At 40.0% G+C, this 18,575-nt stretch overlaps 1 protein-coding gene across 4 annotated transcripts; it reads right to left on the bottom strand.

The window, feature by feature from the left end:
• On the bottom strand, positions 1-18,550 carry efcab12 (EF-hand calcium binding domain 12). 4 transcript variants are annotated; one of them, XM_022245532.2, is made up of 9 exons: positions 18,369-18,550; positions 15,406-15,967; positions 14,531-14,563; positions 8,289-8,498; positions 6,936-7,083; positions 5,581-5,852; positions 4,354-4,561; positions 3,387-3,696; positions 1-2,345 (listed from the first exon to the last, which is right to left on the bottom strand). In XM_022245532.2, exons 2-9 carry the CDS (start codon positions 15,916-15,918, stop codon positions 2,075-2,077), a joined length of 1,965 nt encoding a protein of 654 aa, XP_022101224.2. In that variant the 5' UTR covers positions 15,919-15,967; positions 18,369-18,550; the 3' UTR covers positions 1-2,074. The 4 variants fall into 4 exon arrangements, with proteins under 4 accessions (XP_022101224.2, XP_022101223.2, XP_086991831.1 ...); XM_022245531.2 differs by having other exon boundaries at positions 15,406-15,951; XM_087135705.1 differs by lacking the exon at positions 18,369-18,550 and adding an exon at positions 18,017-18,271 and having other exon boundaries at positions 15,406-15,951.
• Between the last annotated feature and the right edge of the window lie 25 nt (positions 18,551-18,575).

Genomic DNA, 18,575 nt, shown 5'->3' with positions numbered 1-18,575 from the left:
TTTAGCTGTTGTTCAGTCTCATTTCTGTACAAATATTTATTTCTAAAAAAAAAGAATCATTATTTTTAAAAAACTAAGTTTCCATAGAAGCTTGATCGTCATAGGAATACTGAATCATCAAATCATGTAGCACGTCATTATTCTTATCTTTGGAAGTCCTTGAAAATGTCCTGTGCACCATTATGACAAAGGTGTTTCTACCGTTTGCCTTGAAAGCATTTCACATGATCACTATTTACTTCTGATGTTGAAATAAGTCTAGCAAGCCACATGAGGCAATGTTGAATTTGATAGTAGTCAAATTATAAGGGTCCAAGCAGTGAATGCTACTTAATAGGCCTCGAGCTGGACCAAGAGAGGGCACTAATATCTTAGAATTTCTTTGCAACAGAGGCTCCTTTGGTGAACTTCCATGAACTGAACTTCGCTGGTTCACCACCGACTATGAAATGCAAGCATCATGGTCCCATCACTACCAAAAAATTGACCACTCCCAACCAGTGCAGTTCTTTTCAACCGATGAGGGGGTGCCTCTGCTTGAGGCCGATAAATGCACTGTATGCATCTTTATCCTCTTTTCACAATATGAATAAGCCTTTTGCGAGTTAACTTTGACCCAAATCTGGTACACCAAGTTCTTTAAATTCACATGAACATAACTTGAATTCTCCTTACTAAAACCACTGTTGCTATACCTTGTGATTCGGGGCAAGCTTTTGCTTAGTTACATAAGAGACACCTTGCAACAATACACTGTTCTCAATGGATAAGAGGGGCACAATGGAAACAATCCATTCCAGAGATGGTGGTCGCTATGCGAAAGCTTGCTCCGAATCACGAGGTATAGCAACAGTGTCTTTAGTCTGGGGAATTCAAATCGTTACGTTTATGTGCAGTCAGATAACTCAGAGCACTAGATTTTATCAAATTTAACTCGCAAATGGCTTATTGCACTAAGGTTGTGGATATTTAGTCATCAATGGCTCAATGTAACTAAATAATATCTAATAGCTGGATTCATCCGCGGTAACTGTTTTTGGAGACTTAGAAATTCTTACAGTGACAAATACGCCTACATAGTCGTGAATTTGAATTCATGAGGTGGGAATCAGACGATTTCACAAATTGGGACTTTTTTCCCATTAAAAAAATCCCCCAGAATCAAGAATCAGAAAATGATAATGTAATACTCTGTCATTAAATGTTGGAGTCCATTCAGAAATAACAAAAGAATAATATTTTTTATGTTTGGGACAAACAACTCTGGCAGCTTGGAATCGAACCCAGCTCAAGCATTTCATGAGAGCTCCCAAGATAGACTCACTATCCAGTGGTCTACCCACCCAGCTAGAAATCTGGTGGTAATTGAACAACCTTTAAATGTTTACTCATGTATACACATCAGCAAGGGTACTGTCTACTGATATCACGGTGACAATTAGGTATCCAGTGTCTATATAAAAAGTATTTGACATACTTTTTGGGTCAAGAATACTGAAGAAGTACAAATTTGTATACATCAAACTTTCCCTTTCCAGATAACAGAGGGCGCTGTTGCTGTGATGCTATTCAGGAAGACACTGCAGCATTTTTTATTCTTTCTATTCAAATCACAAACACAAACCGAAAATTTTGCTATTAATTGGAAACATTTCTGAGGAAAGACTCACTGCCATGTAATTTACGACGAAATACCAACATTCCATTGAGGTTTAGTCCTTGGAATGACGTGACATCACCATTTAGTTAATGCATACAGAAATTTACATTTGCATAAAAACCAAAAAGGCACCAAAATACCAGTTGAAATACCAAAATGTCTAATAAGGTTCAGTGAAACACAAAAAGGGCAATGGCAAGGGTTTAAATAAAAGCAACTACACTGCCGGAATCTCAGCTGATGATTAAAAAATGAAAAATTAAAGGAAGGAGGGCGCTCTTCAGGCTGAGGTTAAAAGCAACATATAGACACCCTTGGCTAGGGATCCAGGCACTTTATGATGAATCCTGACTGATGTCGTCATGGTATAAATCTGTACTTGAAGGGTAAAACTAGTTTCTCTTGGCTAACTTTTCACTTCGGGTCGATACTGTACACTTTGTTCTGCTCGTAATCGGCCGGCATCATGTAACCATGTTCGCTGACTGGCCACCACCTGAGGTCGTTGTTGTAGCCTGGGTAGGCCCTTCGCGTCGTCGATCGCGTGGAGGTGAAGATGCTATCTGTGTCAGGCCTGTCTGTGCCAGGCATGCACAAATGAAGCTTGTCCAGTAGGTGGCCAGGCCAGAACACGTTTGGATCCACCCCAGCTCCATCGACGGTTACGTAGCGCTTGGCGAGATGCCTGAAAACAAATCAGATACATATTCACCCATAGATTACATGGAATCATGAATACTAGTACATGTAATAATGGTAGACACAACAGGAGGGCGCTGTTTGGTTTGGGTTAAATCTTTTGTGGTTGCTTAAATTTACCCTCTTCAAAAGTGCTCTCCTGCTGTGTTTGCAATACTTCAAATAGGCTAATTGGACAGTAGCACAGTGAGAACACTTGCACGGTGGGAGCACTGAAAAAAAATCCAATCATCATGGGAAATGCAATTAAGGCGGGGGAAACACAATTGCACACTAGGAAAACTGTACAAAATGTACATGCACATATGTACATGTAACTGCATTTCAGCCCCTTTTTTCCTGGGCAGTTTCTACCAGGAAACTGTGGTTTTTTTTGCTTTTATTTTTCCCTTTTTTGTGGGGAGGATGGATCATGTCCCCAACCCACCTTCCTGACTACACCAGTGACATCATCCCGGACATTCGTCTCAGCTCTCAAAGTTTTGGGACACCTTATGCCTAGTTTGGACATCTACGCAGAGCGAGGCAGAGAGCATTCCCAGTCAGATCCCAGTGAAACACAGTCACATGGAAATGCTTGTAATATCGCGACTAACGCAGTTGGGGACAACTTGATCTTGTTCAAGCTTGTTATGACACCAGAGTAGGCCTATACAAACACACACTTGCACGGCGGGCATGTCCCTCTTGTTAAAATCATGTTTCTTCTTTAAGAGTAACATACATGTATGACACCCGATTGTCAACAAAATAGCTGATCATACTAAATACAATATACCAGTTCTGCTTCAAGAGGTAGAAACTAGAAAGGGCATTTCACATGAACAATTTTGGCATTTTTAAGTGCAATTTATTTCTTTAATTCTTATTAGGAATAATGTCAAGTGCCATCTCTTTCATAACTCTTCATCTTGACACCTTACGCAACTTCGGCTTTCGTTACAGCCATGGAAACCCGGCTTTACATAGCCTCCCATAACTTGCCTGTTTCTACGCACTGTCGAGCCAATTCTTTCTGGAAGCTTACCCGGTAAGGCGGTCATACTCCTCAAATGTCATCCAGCAGTCCACCTTGCGACTCACAAAGGCCTTGCCGCTGGACAGGCTCACCATCTCGGCCTCGGCCCGCACCTCATGGGCCTGCGGATATGCGTGCTTGGCCTCCATCATCAGCTCCCCGCTGCGGCTCACCACGACTTTGTCGGGGTCATGGTACTTGGGTGGTGGCTCACTGGGGACTGGCGGGTCAGCAAAGTGCTGGGAGAGAGTGTGGGTACCTGGCTGTCGGATGCGGGAACTGATGCGACTGATGGGCTTGTCACCTGGGTGCAGTAGAGCTAAGGGATGAAATGCACCAAATTCAAATATCATTTTACAATTGAAATGTCATAAGTTTCCATTGGATCTGTTGCATAAGACTGCATCCCATCAGTGCTCCATGTATTACTTATTGTTGACCTCTGTTCCCATAGACTTTGAGCACACAGCTACAGAGAGCCTTGGATATCCTGTGCTAGTAAACTAGATAGGTTTGCGGTAGCACCATGGATATATCTCTTTTTGATTATGTGGGGTTCTGAAAAGAACTGTGGTACTGAACATTTCGGAGAGTATGCTCTGTCCATCATCAGGACGTGCTAGGAATGCCTGTGCTAGGAATGTAACGTTCTGTGACATAACGATGGTTAGGGTACAGGGATTTGAGGACGTGTGATGCACAGGTACCCTCGGTTATCATGATTTAACCTGCAATATTCTGAGTGCAATACATGAGTAACAAGCAGGTAACCGTGGGATACACTGGGTTCATCAGGGCCTGAAGGAGCACCGGTATACACTAAAGATGGGTTTTTAGCATAACATAAAAGTTTTGTACTGAAAATGAAAGGGATATGATAGAAGTACACAGAGAAAATCTTTGATTTAAAATTTAAAGAGGCTCTTCTGACTTTTTCAAACAGACATGTGGCAAAACAGCCTCAAAAGCAAATCACCTCGTTCCAGTAGCTGTGGAGTTAGATCTATACCATGTTTCTCACACAGCTTGCAGATATCATGGTATTCCTTGAGTCTAGCCTCTCTGTACTGGTTGATGCCTGACCCTGTCTCTCCTCCGATGGTTGACCGCATGCTGTGACTGTCTATGGCCGGGTTGCCTGACCGAACTTTACCGACCCCTTTACTCTTGCCTTTCTTTTTCCTCTATAATCCAAAAACAGGAAATTGCTTTAGTCAAATCAATGGAAAATATCAGGTGCACTTTATTACTAATAAACAGTTTTTGTAAATTTTATATAACAGGTTTTGCCCTTACCCAACGTATATTAATAAGCACTGTATGCTCAGTGCTTGTCCGAGAGCTTGCGAAAAAAACCTCACAAGCTTACTCGGGTGGGACTCGAACCCACGACCTCCTGCTTACTAGTGCAGATGTCTTAACCACTCGACCACCGAGCTTGCCGGGGTCGGCTGGCCGGTCCGAGTCAAATGAAGCAGCGGGTACCGCGAACTAGCGAGTAAGCTTGTGAGGTTTTTTTTCGCAAGCTCTCGGACAAGCACTGAGCATACAGTGCTTATTAATATACGTTGGGTAAGGGCAAAACCTGTCACATAAAATTAACATCTCCCAACGCAAAAAAAAAAAAAAATACATCTTGAAAATAGTTTTTGTAAAGTTCATTGAGATTTGATGAGTCTTCCTAATTATAACCATTCCCAAAGTTTGGTTTTACAAACAGCCCCGGTATTAAATGGTCAAATGACAATGACTTTCTATGGACAAACAGCCAACCTATCTGCTTATATTGTATTGGGTGTTTATGATGGAAATATTGCAACATAACATATTATTTACACTACTTTTCAGCATACTGTGACAAATCAGAAACACACGAGTCAGGGCTGGGTTTTTTCCCAGCCATATTGTGCATTCACATAAGCACATCACCAGGTACATGTACAACAGCACTGGTGGTTGACTGAACCTCATTCAGCTCAAAGTTTTGGAAAACGGAAGACTAACTTTATCTCAAGTTTACATGGGGAAAATTTTTCTCACCTTAAGTTATTTATACAAGATAATAAACAACGTCAACAGGGTTTGCGAGACAATAATGAAAATGCAAACTAAAAAAATTGACCAATCCATTAACAGGATAATGTTGTGTTTTAAAAACTTCATTCTTTAGGAGGGATCTGTAATCATAAAAGGTGACACCTACATGTATCAAAGAGCCAAGATGCCTCTCTCGTTTTCTCTTCTCAATCATTTCATCTGGCTCCAGCTCCCGCCGCTCTGTCAGATCGGTTACTGGGGGCAACAGGAATGGGGAGGATGACCTGGAGGTCGCATCGGTGGGTGAATGTGACGAGGAGGCCCCCGAGACTGCCGACACCGAGCGCTGTGAGCCAGAACGCCGCAGGTCCGACAACGGGGACGTGGCACTTAGCGCTGATTTGAGATCCGCCACTCTATCTGGCTGTTTGTCTTTATCTGCAAGAAGTCAAGCAAAAATATATTTTTCATATTTGTGATTGAGAAGGCCTGTACTCAAGTTTGCCTGTGTTTAGATTTTCACTACATGCAGGTTGAAGTCCACATCATGGGTGGGATTCAAGCCAAGCATTTTGCTGATATTTGTATTAGTAGATATCTCATGTGGCATCTTTAACCCAACAAAAAGAGGAATTTGCCCACTCCCCTTGACATTTCTCTGATTTCATTACAATGTGAGTTTTTGGGGAATTGCCCAGTAATACAGTACCTCACCATCACATACCATTCTCATTTAACAACCATTTGTACAAGGCAAGTCAGACCAAAACGTTACCTTTTCCCATTGATGCGCTCAATGCATGCAGAGTAACAAAAGCAAAGCAACTGCCTATACAGTATACATGTAGATGACCACATGTACAGTTGTATTAAACTATTAAAACAATGAATTTTGTTACATGCCAAGTACATTACATTACACGTTATGTGCCATACATTGCATGCATGCCAAGTTTTACAAAGAATAGGCATGGAACAGCTGAAATCCTTCCCTCCACGACACAAAAGGCATTGGCTGAAAAAGCGTGGCTCTCTTGCAGTTGAAGATTAATGATGTGTCTATTACCAAAACAACAGCCATACACACAGTTGGGCTCGGTTATAGGCTGACCTGGTTCTCTTGAAGCTATGGACTTTTTAATCAGCAAAAAGCTCTATTCTCCAAAGCTTTTTCAGGTCCAAAGACCCATGCCTTGACGGGATTCTAAGAAGCCTCAGTGAACCATAATACTTTTTTTAACTCAATGGTGGATCAAATGGGGAAGACACTGAACCCATCCCCAAAAGGGGGTTTTTTTACACATAAAATCAGCGAACAACAATTTTTTGCAGTTTCCTTTCTATCCCTTTCTAAAAAGCATGAAAAGCCCCCAAATTTATTCCCTCCAATTGGACCTCAACCCCAAAGGTTGGTTCTGGAACTCCTCGTGCTTCAACTCAACATACAATATGTGCCCTTTAGTTTAAAATTGGCCAAATTAATCCACTAAGTCATTACCACACGGTTACCCTGTTGCTTACTTAAAGCCATAGAGACTTTCTTCCTCTCATCTATTCTGAAGTCTTTCATCCCGTGTACAAATTCCCTGTAGTCAATCACATCATTGGAATCCTGATCCAAGCTCTCCAAAAGATCCGACAGGAGTTGGGAGGAGATTGGAATGCCTGCCTATTATGAAATTAAGGTTGAATGTCATGGAAATCAAGTGTTCTAATACAAAAATGATCAATTTTTTTACTTCATTCAACCATTTCTTACTTTATCCATACTCTAATTGGAATCTTATTTGTATTCATTTGTTGGAATCTGATACCATCTCCGACAAGAACACATGGGACAGCTAAAATATCGAGATGAATATGAAAATCTGAAACTCCATGATGTAGAATTCCAGCCAAGTAATATTTTAATAATTTCACTTCTTCTATTTCTATTATTTCAAATCTATGAAAACATACACAGTGGGTATATGCTCATCAAACCACAGAGGTTGCAGGCATAAATTCACCCAGTTGAGGAAATTTTGAAAAAGAAAATGCTTCCATTTGTGAACCACACTCTTTTTAGCTGGCTTTTTGTTGAAGTTTCCTTAACTGTTCCTGTTCCTTTTGCTACCAATAACCTTAACCCAAAGCACCTCTGAAACTGTTTAGCCTGGTTTCCATCTGGTCACAACGAACGCCGAGAGTACGAAAAATGTCAACTTTTTTTATGTGCAGATGTTGCAGAAGAGCTGCTGCATGACATTATTTCACCAAAAGTTAAACAAAATGGCACCTGAACTCAGAGATTGTTTGCACAAAATGCTTTTTTTATGTAGCAATACAAATCCTTGAAGCTAAAGTACTTTTCCGGTTTGATGTATTTTGTTTATGGTCAGCTATTTTGTTGAAAATTGGAGCTGCATATATTACTAATATGGAGAAAATCTGGCAAAATGCGCGGTACTAATTAAGCGAGACATCATTGTGTGCCTGGCACGCCATTGTGTGTTTGTAAAGTTGTTCCTCTCTGGCAAAATGGAGGACGAGAAACAGATGGGCAAATTGACAAAGATAGTTGGCAAAGGTGAACCAAGTTCAACCTTGCTGACTGTCTGCATGCGTCCCTGTTTGCATCCGCTGCAATAAAGTCTTTCCATGATTACGTATTGACAGAAATTGATCGTGATGCTCTCTGTGTCTCTTTATGTCGATGCGGAAACCAGGCTTTTTAGAATTGGTTCCTTGTGTGACACGAACCTACATGTAGCTCAATTGTCCACACAAGGTTTCCACAATCTGCATACAAATATGTGGATCCATTTTGTTCTCAGATGGTTCCAATGTATACATGTACGTACACTTTTCCTTCCACAAAACATGTACATATACCTCCTTGATGCATCGCTGAAACTCCCCTCTGGTAAGAGTCCAGCTTTTATCCTTGTCAGCCCGGGCAAACAGGTCAATCAGTCTCTGTCGCTTGGCAGTCAGGTACTTGGCGATGACAGCCATGGCTTCAGGAGGTGGCCGTTTGATGCCTGGCATGACTGGCTCGCTGGATGGCACTTCCAGCTTGATGCTGGTGGGATCATGCCCTTTCTGTTTGATTTCACAATTATAGCAGAAAAAAGTTGAGGTTAAAATCTATGGGAAATGATCAAGTTACTAGGTTGCATCTGCGTGTACTTCAAGTTTGGGTTTGAGGAGGTCTGTAAACTTTTGAGAAGAGGTCAGAGCAAGTAAACTTTTTGAAGAAATAACATTTAATGTTTTCATCACTCAGATGGTACCCTCATCCACAATAAAAACAAAATCAGGGTAAATCATTCAAAGTTGGCAATGCTATATATACATGTACATGCACCAGTACAAAACAATGCATGTAAACACAATATACATGTTAACAGAACAAGAAAAAAAAATGTAGTATTTGTAAAACTGGACCAACCACTTGCGAGGGGTTTTGTCAGATAATCAGTTGCATATCCATTGTACATGTGTATACACGTACAGTAATGTTAATTTAATACAAAATAGGGCCCTGAAATTTAACTTCATTTTAAATTACAGATAACCAAGATGACAATAATTTATATTGTTAAAAAGCCATTTGCGAGTTAAATTTGAATAAAATTTGCTACACTGAGTTATCTGATTGCACATAAACATAACGACTTGACTAAAGACACTGTTGCTACACGTACATGTATACCTCGTGATTCGGGGCAAGCTTTAACCGCATCCCAGTGGGCACACGACGCGTGAAAGACGTCTTTTTGTGGTCGTTATGTGGTCGTGTGTCGTAAAGTGGTCGTGACAAAAAGACGACGTCTTAAAGACGTCTTTTATCCTCGGTTAGAAACATTGCTCCAGCAACCATGACCACAAAAAAACATGACGTCTTTAAGACGTCGTTTTGCAGTCGTTATCGAATCATCGGTACCACACATACAGTGAAAGGAGAAAACGACGTCTTAACGACGTCTTTTTTCTCTCTGTTTGAATTGTTTTCTTCAACAAGCAATACATGAAACACACGACGTCTTTACGACGTCATTTTACAGTCGTTATCAAATCGTCAACATACAACAGAAAAAGATTTAGATAACTTTATGAAGATTTTGCACGGTGACTTTTGGTTTGTCTCGGATTTTGCCGGTTCTCACTCGGTTTCACCGCGGAAGGTCCGACAGAGCAATGGCATACAGTGTATTGCGAAATCCCGCCTGCGGCCGCAGGTGACTGTTCTGTTTGACTGTTCTCATCTATTCGTCAAGAGGGATGTGTGGGATAGCAATAGTGCGAATGTCCAGTTTACAGGGAAATTTTAACACTAGAGGAATTGCGAGTGTGGTTTGGTAAACCTGCTTGTGATTTATTATTATTTGCAGTGGAACTGACCCTCAACCCCCTCGTCTGATTTAAAATAACATGACATTAAAATACCCCTACATTTAGAATGGATGAGGCTATTTTCTTTCATCGCCTGCTTGCTCGCAAGCAACGACTGGCTTCGAGCGTGTGCACCGCCCTACTATAGTGGCTCTGGCTTAGTCTTAGCTGGTTCCAGCCTTCCGAGGAGACTCTGAGCATGCCGACTGGAACCAGCGATGGCAAAGACTGATGAGGTCATGTCCAAAAGTCAAAACGGGCTTCCAGAACTACAGTTAGGTCTATTGACTTTGGCGTCTACACATATTTCAAATGGAATAAAGATCTTCAGGTCAGGGAACCAGACTACTTCATAATTTTGTCCGTGTTTGAATTAAGAGAGCTCGAGTACATGTACATGTACAAGTATCGCTGCAAGCAGCTTGTCCGTTTAAAGAAGAGTAAGACAGGTTAGGCCCTTCCTTAAAAAGTAAGTGCTTATAAACTGTAATTCTGTTACGTATGGGCATTGTTGGTGAAGCAGAGGTCAGGCTTAAACGCAATAATTTTAATCCTCAACAGTCAACCGGGTTGGCCACGGTTGTTTCCGACCTCCATGGGTGGACCACAGACAGTGTTTATTCGTAGTCGTACGTAGACTCGCAGTCGTAGTGCAGTAAGGAGCATCTGGGCTTGCCACAGTGCCCATACTTCAGCGTCATCAAATATGGCAAATACTAACAGTGTCAATAAGTCTAATTTACCCATTTAAGATTAAATGTTATACCATTGAATTGGTGAGACTAAACTGTGAAAATGTAATGGCAATACATGTATGTGATGCAATGTACAATATTGGCCACTCGATGTAGACATGTTTGAGACAGTTGGTGGTAGAAAAATTCTTTTTCATTTTCAATCACAATGAACATGCGCACTTCAGCTCAGGCGTGGTGTAAACAATGGTAGAGGACCGGTTTATTTACTGCCACCAAAGTCCTTATAGTTTTTACAAAAATAAATTGTCTTATTTGTCTAACATTTGCAGGAAGTGTTGCATCACGCGGCACAACAGTGTCTGCAGTAAGACAACAAATAGCGAAGTACTTAAAGCTTAGTATTCCTACCAGAGACAAACCAAGAGCCCTGAGTAATTCAGCAGGCAAGTCCACCGCATAACTGTGCGACCAGTCTAGTGCATCAGATGGCCTGTTTCCTGGCTGTTTCATATATTTCGGTGATATTTAACTAATGAGCATAAAGCCTATTTTTGTATTGGGTCTTATTTGAAACTTTAAACCTTTTGTTGTTCAAGTAAAATATGTACATTGTTTCTTCAGGTTTATTTCCTCAGGTTGAAGCAATGAAGGCTGTTTAAAGTACGGTTATAACAAAATTACACGTCTGATCGGTTTTTTTTGGGGGGGATGGGTAAAATTGTTTGCAGGATTAAAACAAGTACAGTAATTTAAATTGTAACTGACTAGATCATTCTGTTCCAGGATAGTCTGTTTTCTAAAAATTTGACAAACCACTGCATGAGACAAAATTTTGTCCAAAAAGTGTTCAATATTTCCATTTTTTTAAATTCTAAGCCAACTCGATTTGAATTGTCTTATTAGTACAAGCATACATCTTTTCATCAACTGATGTCTGTTTTTCTACCTCTCATAAATGCCACTACATGTACATCTACAACGTATTTTACTAAGTCTTGCCTGGTTGGAAATGTTTTGTTCTGCCAAATATTCAGTTACATGGCTTATACTACATGTACATGTACTGTGTGCTTAATGTTTCCCATTCTTGCCTTGTCCGTAAAAGTAAAACCTTTTAACTGCTTTTATCCAGGAAGTGTAAACACAAGTGTACCTTGTTTCATCGTCACGTTGATCGTGCTGGGTGCAATTGTAATGGTCCGTCCAAAGCCACTGAATTTACCAGAAATATTATTGGTACATAATATTTGTGTAGACCATCATTTTCAGCAAAGTGTGCTAACAGGTTATTATAATATGAAGAATCAGAGTTAAATAAAAAAAATTGTTTAGTTGTAAACAGTCGCTTATTTTATAGCCAGGCAGCGTGTTAAGGCATGTGAACTTCTTTTTATCATAAAAAAGTTTAAAAAAAAATGACTCGTTCAATGCAGATGTCTTTTTTCCTTGATATTTGATGGATAAAAGACGTCTCAATGCTGACGTCTTTTACTGCTCAATATGCTGACATCTTTTATTAGTCGCAATGTTGACGTCTTTTATTAGTCACAATGTTGACGTCGTTTACTTGTCAGGATGCTGACGTCTTTTGGCTTTGCATATACGACTCAAAAAAGACATTAATAAGACGTCAATAAAAGTAAACGACGTCAGTGGTCCGACTAGAAAAAGACGTCAGCGTCACGATGAGTAAAAGACGTCAACATCGCGACTAACAAAAGACGTCAACATCGAGACTAATAAAAGACGTCAACATTGAGACTAATAAAAGACGTCAACATTGAGACTGATAAAAGACGTCAACATTGTGACTAATAAAAGACGTCAACATTGCGACTAATAAAAGACGTCAGCATATTGAGCAGTAAAAGACGTCAGCATTGAGACGTCTTTTATCCATCAAATATCAAGGAAAAAAGACATCTGCATTGAACGAGTCATTTTTTTTTTTTACTTTTTTATGATAAAAAGAAGTTCACATGCCTTAACACGCTGCCTGGCTATAAAATAAGCGACTGTTTACAACTAAACAATTTTTTTTATTTAACGACGTCTCGTGCCCACTGGGATAGTGATGACCACTATCTCTGGAATGGACTACCGGTAGCTAGCTGGTTCCTTTTTGCCCCTCTTATCCATTAAGAATGTTACAATGTATCTCTTATATGTACATTGTACATGTAACTATATGCACAAGCTAGCCCCGAATCACGAGGTACAGCAACAGCGGTTTTAGTATGGGGAATTCAAGTTGTTATGTAACGTTCAAGTTAATTTAAAGAACTCAGTGTACCAAATTTTGGTCAAAGTTAGCTCGCAAAAGGCTTATTACAATGTATATGCAATCATTTCTTATTTAAATCAAGGCCTATCCCCTTCATAAAATGTAGCCAGAAATTGAAAACAAACCTTGACATTAATACCCATAATCAGATAATCCTTTGCAGCATAATGACAAGAACACAGGAACTATTACATTGAATGTAATTTACAGCGCCTCTCATCCACGGTATAACAGCAAACAAAAGGAATTCGGCCCACTGTACATGTATGTTATGCCAATGCACCCACATTATTATATTCACTTTCACAAGATTACAAGATCTGATGACAGATCATGTTCAATCAAATCAGCAGCAGTGCTCTAATCTAATCAAAGCTGCCAATTACCAGTGTTGTAGTCGAGTACTTTCTGAGAAGTGGAAGATTACAAACTAAATGTACATGTAAGACTTCAGACACTCCCAGTTTTGTCACATTTAAGGTTTGAGGAGGAGAAAACTACTCAGACAGTACACGGCCGGCCGAGTACTTTTTGAGTACTTTTGTCATAAAAACTTTATATTTAATAAACAGCGACAGTATGAAGTCACCATTTTACTTTGTAATCTTACCTTTGTGCATGTACATTGTACCATCATATGCCCATGTACATGTACATACAATGTACTGTATTTCAGGTTTGTTCCCTCCTAACACACATACTTAAAATATCTGGCACTTGGTACTTGAAAAGTACCCAACTGCAACACTGCCAATTACAGAGTGTTTTTGTGTGAACAAATTTAAGGCCAGCTCACAAAAAATTAACAGGCTTGCCAGATTGGGAACCTGTACTCAATTTACAATGAAGTTTCCATCGTTTGTATTTTCTGACTTAGTCCACACTGAACAACGAGCTAAAACGTGGTGATGAACTTGGTATTCTACAATACCTGCAGCATTAGAAGTGATAATTTTGGACGCATGAAAATGGTTTTCATTTAATTGAAGATTTTAAAGTATTTTGTGGTGGACTTTTAATGTCTGGTAAATGAAAAAAATGACCTGAAATTTGATTGTGAAAGTTTTGGCCAAAAAGCAAATGCTTGGACGTAGCACCAGATACTGATCATTCTGTTGTCTTTCCAAGCTTTCAAATTCTTTCGAAATACTTTATATTACTTTATATTATTATCATACTTTATATTTAATACTAATTCACTGAAAAAGAAGTTAGAATTAAGGCACATTACGGACACCACCACCACCCATGCAACACAGTATGACACTGGAGAATCGAGACATGCACATATCATATGCTGACATCATGAATACAGTGATGCGTGCAAACAATTAAACACTTCACAAGTATACAAGAACCATGCATTAAAACTGTAAATTGTATCGTTTGTGTATTTTGTTACACCCGACAAATATACAATGCATAATGTAAGTGTACATGTATGAGAAATTTGGTTTTTAAAAAGTGATTTGCCCCCAACCAAAGAAATACCAGACATGTTTGCCTTTCATAAAGATTACGTCCCAAGTAAAGTATATTACCATGATTACTGGGTTGATTTCTTTTTCCATATTCTGAGATCTGTTGCAGCAAATTGAGAATGCCCATGCATCAATAATATGAACTAAATAAAACTTTGTTTGATGACATGCATGCACCAAATAAGTACAAAAAAACCAAGCCAAAATTTACATTCTAATATAAAATGTACACAAAGACCACATACAACAACCACTATGTCCCAAAACACTAAGTACCTGAAGTTCATTATCCTGTGTTTGGGTTAAACCCTGCGAGACAAAAGATAATCAGTCATTGTGAATATACGTACATGTACACGTAGGTCTGCATTTGTGTACAAGTACATACATGTATGTAAAACTGGCCTAGGACACTGCAGACTTTTTGTCATACCCTACCACCTTTCAAACAGTGCTGATGACCACAGGTTTCTTTCTCATTTTGAAAGGGAAGTGCATCAGGTGTCAATATTCTGCAGTGGTCATCAGGCAAAACAATTCAATCCAATGCAAATTCACGGCACCGTGTTTCTGGAAGGATATGGCAACATGCTCATTGAAACTACAGTGGATATTGGCAAACTTGTAGACTCTCTGAATCTCTTGGGTACGATCAGTCAATGTGCATATTGGATATACATACGTGCACCTGGAAGGCCACACCTCGATCCATCTCCATGTCATGCAGAAGAGAAGTGTGGTAGGATTTATTGCCAGATCTTTGCATGACAGATCGATCGTATTCCATGAGTTGTTCATTCTGCCATCAGTCAATCACCTTCGCTTTATTATTCAGTATTCACAGAATGTTTCAAAATGGGAAGTAACTTTGGAGATTTCCAACAGGATAGACCAACTGCACAGAGCAACGGTGCATATCAGCTACAGTAATTGTATCCAACTTACATGTTTCCTACATGTACACATACCTACATGTATAAATCTCAAAGCTTGCTGAACACAAGAAATGAATCTAGGAAAATTCCTGGATTTGATGCACTTGAGTGATGCTGAATGAAGTTCATGTAACAGAACTTGTTTGAAAATAATTCTTTGGAGGGGGAACTGAATGGACAAATGGAAAACAAGATTACATCAACTCAACTACTCACCTTGTTTATTGCATGTTTCCCAAGTCGCTCTCCTCTCATGCGTTCCACCACCCTCCGTTCCAAAGGACTGGGATCCGGTTTATGCCTCAACCATTCCTCATTCAATCCAAGATTCTCCAAACCATCTCGCAATTTCATCCTGTCTTCCAGCCATGCCTTGTATTCGCTCGATTTCTCTTCGATTTCCTGGTCGTGGGCAGCGATCTTTTCAAGCTCACTCAAAGCCCAGTCTTTGTTCTTAGCAGGGGGGCTTGGTGTGTCCAAGGGCTTTAACCTAGCATTGGCCAGTCGGACACTGACATCCCTCCCAGGGTGATCGCCCATTGGCGGGGCAATGAATACCCTCTTTCGGTTCCGTGAAAGGCCCCATAGTTTTGTGGCTGTGGCATAGGTTTTTGCCTTTGCTAGATCACGGCTCTTGTACTTTTTGAGTTGTTCTTCAATTGGTAGGAACTCAAAGCTGTTTGGGTTAAAGAGCCATCGAAGACCAAAGTCTGATTCTGTGTCCAACATTGCTGTAAATCCAGTTCCCTCTCTTCAATGAATCTGTGAATCAATCAAGCTACATTTATTTCCATAAAGCCGAAAGCTTCCAATACAATACAACAGAATAAATTAACGAATGATACAGGTACAGTACATGTAGTTAATATTATACACTTCGATAGATGAATAACAGAAATATCTCCAAAACCTGAAACCTGGAATACCTTTTATTTTCTTAGATGATAGAAACTCGACGACTTTTCTGCCCAGCCCCACTTAAAATAACATTTGCATAATTTCTGAATAAAATCATTTCACGTCACATCACCACCCTGCACTTAAATACAACATACTGTACATGTACAAGTACATGTAAATGGAATAAACTGACGCCACTAGTATGCAAATCACTCAATGGAAGCATTTCTCCGTGTACGACTCAATGGACAGGGCATTGGCAATTGGGGAGTTAAAACTTTGATCCCTCCAGAATTTGCTTTTCAATTACATGTACATGTACAGTGTACACTGACAATGCATCACCAGACACTTCAAGTTATGCGCCACACAGTTGCTACTTGTCATAAGCATTTTTGTATTAAGCCCTTGACTTTATGCTTGCCTCAAACGCAATGGCCTTCTGGTTCAAGAAAACTAGCGGAAGGCATAAGCCTTAGAGCTGGGTTTTCGAAGCTTGTTCAGACGTAGCAACATATATCGGGCAACGTAAAAACATTCAAGCTCACCCAAAGTGAAGAAATTCTGCAGGTAAAACGTTTGGCTCGGTTGGTCAATCATTGCACAAACTGATCTTACTATTGCACAATCTGTCAATTTCTTTTGCCTTTCCTTTCTAATTCACACTTGTGGAAGATTGTTTCAGGATACAGGGAAACACAGTCGGCGATTTCATACACAATCAACCAACTGCACAAAGCAATGGGGCTATTATGCAGATGAATGTTGATTACATGTATATGAAAGCACCAACATGACCAACTAAAAAACACGTTGACCAATTCATGCACCAACTTCGACACCGAATCATCGTACCATTGCATGATTACCGGTAGTATCTCCTTCATATTCACGTACATGTATGCTGTTGAAACTTTGTGAATAATTTCAGTGTAATGAAATTTAGTCTGAATTCAAAAACAGTGGTGTTCGGAAATTGGGCTCAAATAAACTATACATGTAGGTGTTCCCTAACACTACACACTTGAGTAAATCTCAGAAAATACCACATTTAACATAAATTTAAGAAATTCTTACAATTAATAAACTCTAAGACACAATTGCAGAATGCCCACCTAATCACAAGTCCACCGTGTAGCCGGCTACATGTATGAATTCATGGCTGATAATGTACATGTACATGTAGTTCTCACTGTGCTCTAGCTGACTTAGTACTCTGCTTTATAGCCAGCTACAAAGCAGTCTGTTTGGACCTAATATATTTTTCCCCAGCAACTCCCATTGGCAGTACATTCTCAAAATGGGAATTTTGAGAGCTTGATAATGTTGATGAAAATTTCAGTTATTGTGAAATCAGAGGTAAACATACTGTTCCAGGCCTGGCAAGGTACTAGAGATGAAAAATCAAAGGGGTGGGGCCACATTCAACACACTTGGCATTTGGGCACATCAACAATAAAGAAGTTCCTTGTCCAGCTGTCCTTAGGCTAACTTTTAATCCCCATAAGCTCATCCCACTACAAATAAATCGGTAATCCCTTAGGAAAACTCTTATAGGCCGGGGCAAACATCTGGAACTTTCACAAATAGTGGGTAGCAACCATACCACGCCAATGAAAATAACTGAAATGAAAATGCACAAACCAGCCAGTCAGAGGATTGGGCTACTTTGATCAGTACGTATGTAAGTGCATTCTTTTCACCAGCGTAGTGTACTGTACCTCAGCTTACATATGCCTTTTTGCTGATACCACATGGGTAAATTTTCACAATGGTAGAAAGACAATGTGGGAAGGAAAAGGGGGCAATGTTTGCTCCTTTTTCCTTCCCATAATGCCTTTCTATTCTACCACTGTGCAAAATCACGCATGCGGAATCAGCAATAAGACTTTTGGCTGTCTTTGCAAGGTTGTAATATAAATCTTACCTGCTTACAGTTCTGGAGGTAGCCCCGGCCTAATGTTTCTTTCAATCAATTTTGACTTAATCTTGAGCGTGTCTTGATTTAGAACAGCTTTGGCTGCGGCAATTTTTAAGTGTAGGGTCTGGGACTGAGGACTGTGTAAATTTACTATTTAAATTTTTGTGGAAATCATGGTGGAGTGGAGGGTATGGACGCTTTACCGTTCGGTAAAGTACATGTATGCCTAGACCATGGAGGGGATCCCTCCATGCCTAGACCTAGCCCAGGTTGGACTTTGTCTTCATGAACGGGTACGGACACGATAACGCACATTTAAGGCCAAGAGTTGAGAGAATGCAATATGCGAAATCCTTACCATTTTGCAGCTAATGAGGAGTAAGTTCTCTAACGTGAAAGTCGTCCTAAAGTAAGGACTACCGAAAAAGTATCAAATTATCAAAAATACGATTCCATTCACCAACGTTGCTGCACACAATCATCTACCTGGTCCGGCATGTCCGAGAGAAGGTTCAAGCACGTTGCTATACCCACACTGTAAACAACTGCTAATGACCTGAGGTCA

This window comes from Acanthaster planci, linkage group LG04, assembly GCF_054643075.1.
Source record: "Acanthaster planci isolate LZ-2023a linkage group LG04, COTS_SCS, whole genome shotgun sequence".
NCBI classification, from domain to species: domain Eukaryota; kingdom Metazoa; phylum Echinodermata; class Asteroidea; order Valvatida; family Acanthasteridae; genus Acanthaster; species Acanthaster planci.
This window is presented reverse-complemented; position numbering and strand designations above follow the sequence as displayed.

Excerpts from the sequence above, each read along its gene's own strand:
- efcab12 (XM_022245532.2), bottom strand. The coding sequence starts at position 15,918 with ATGTTGGACACAGAATCAGACTTTGGTCTTCGATGGCTCTTTAACCCA. Across the intron at positions 5,853-6,935 it reads GAAAGTCTCTATGGCTTTAA|ATAAAGACAAACAGCCAGAT; the intron begins GTAAGCAACAGG and ends GACTTCTTGCAG. Across the intron at positions 3,697-4,353 it reads TCCACAGCTACTGGAACGAG|CTCTACTGCACCCAGGTGAC; the intron begins GTGATTTGCTTT and ends TTCATCCCTTAG.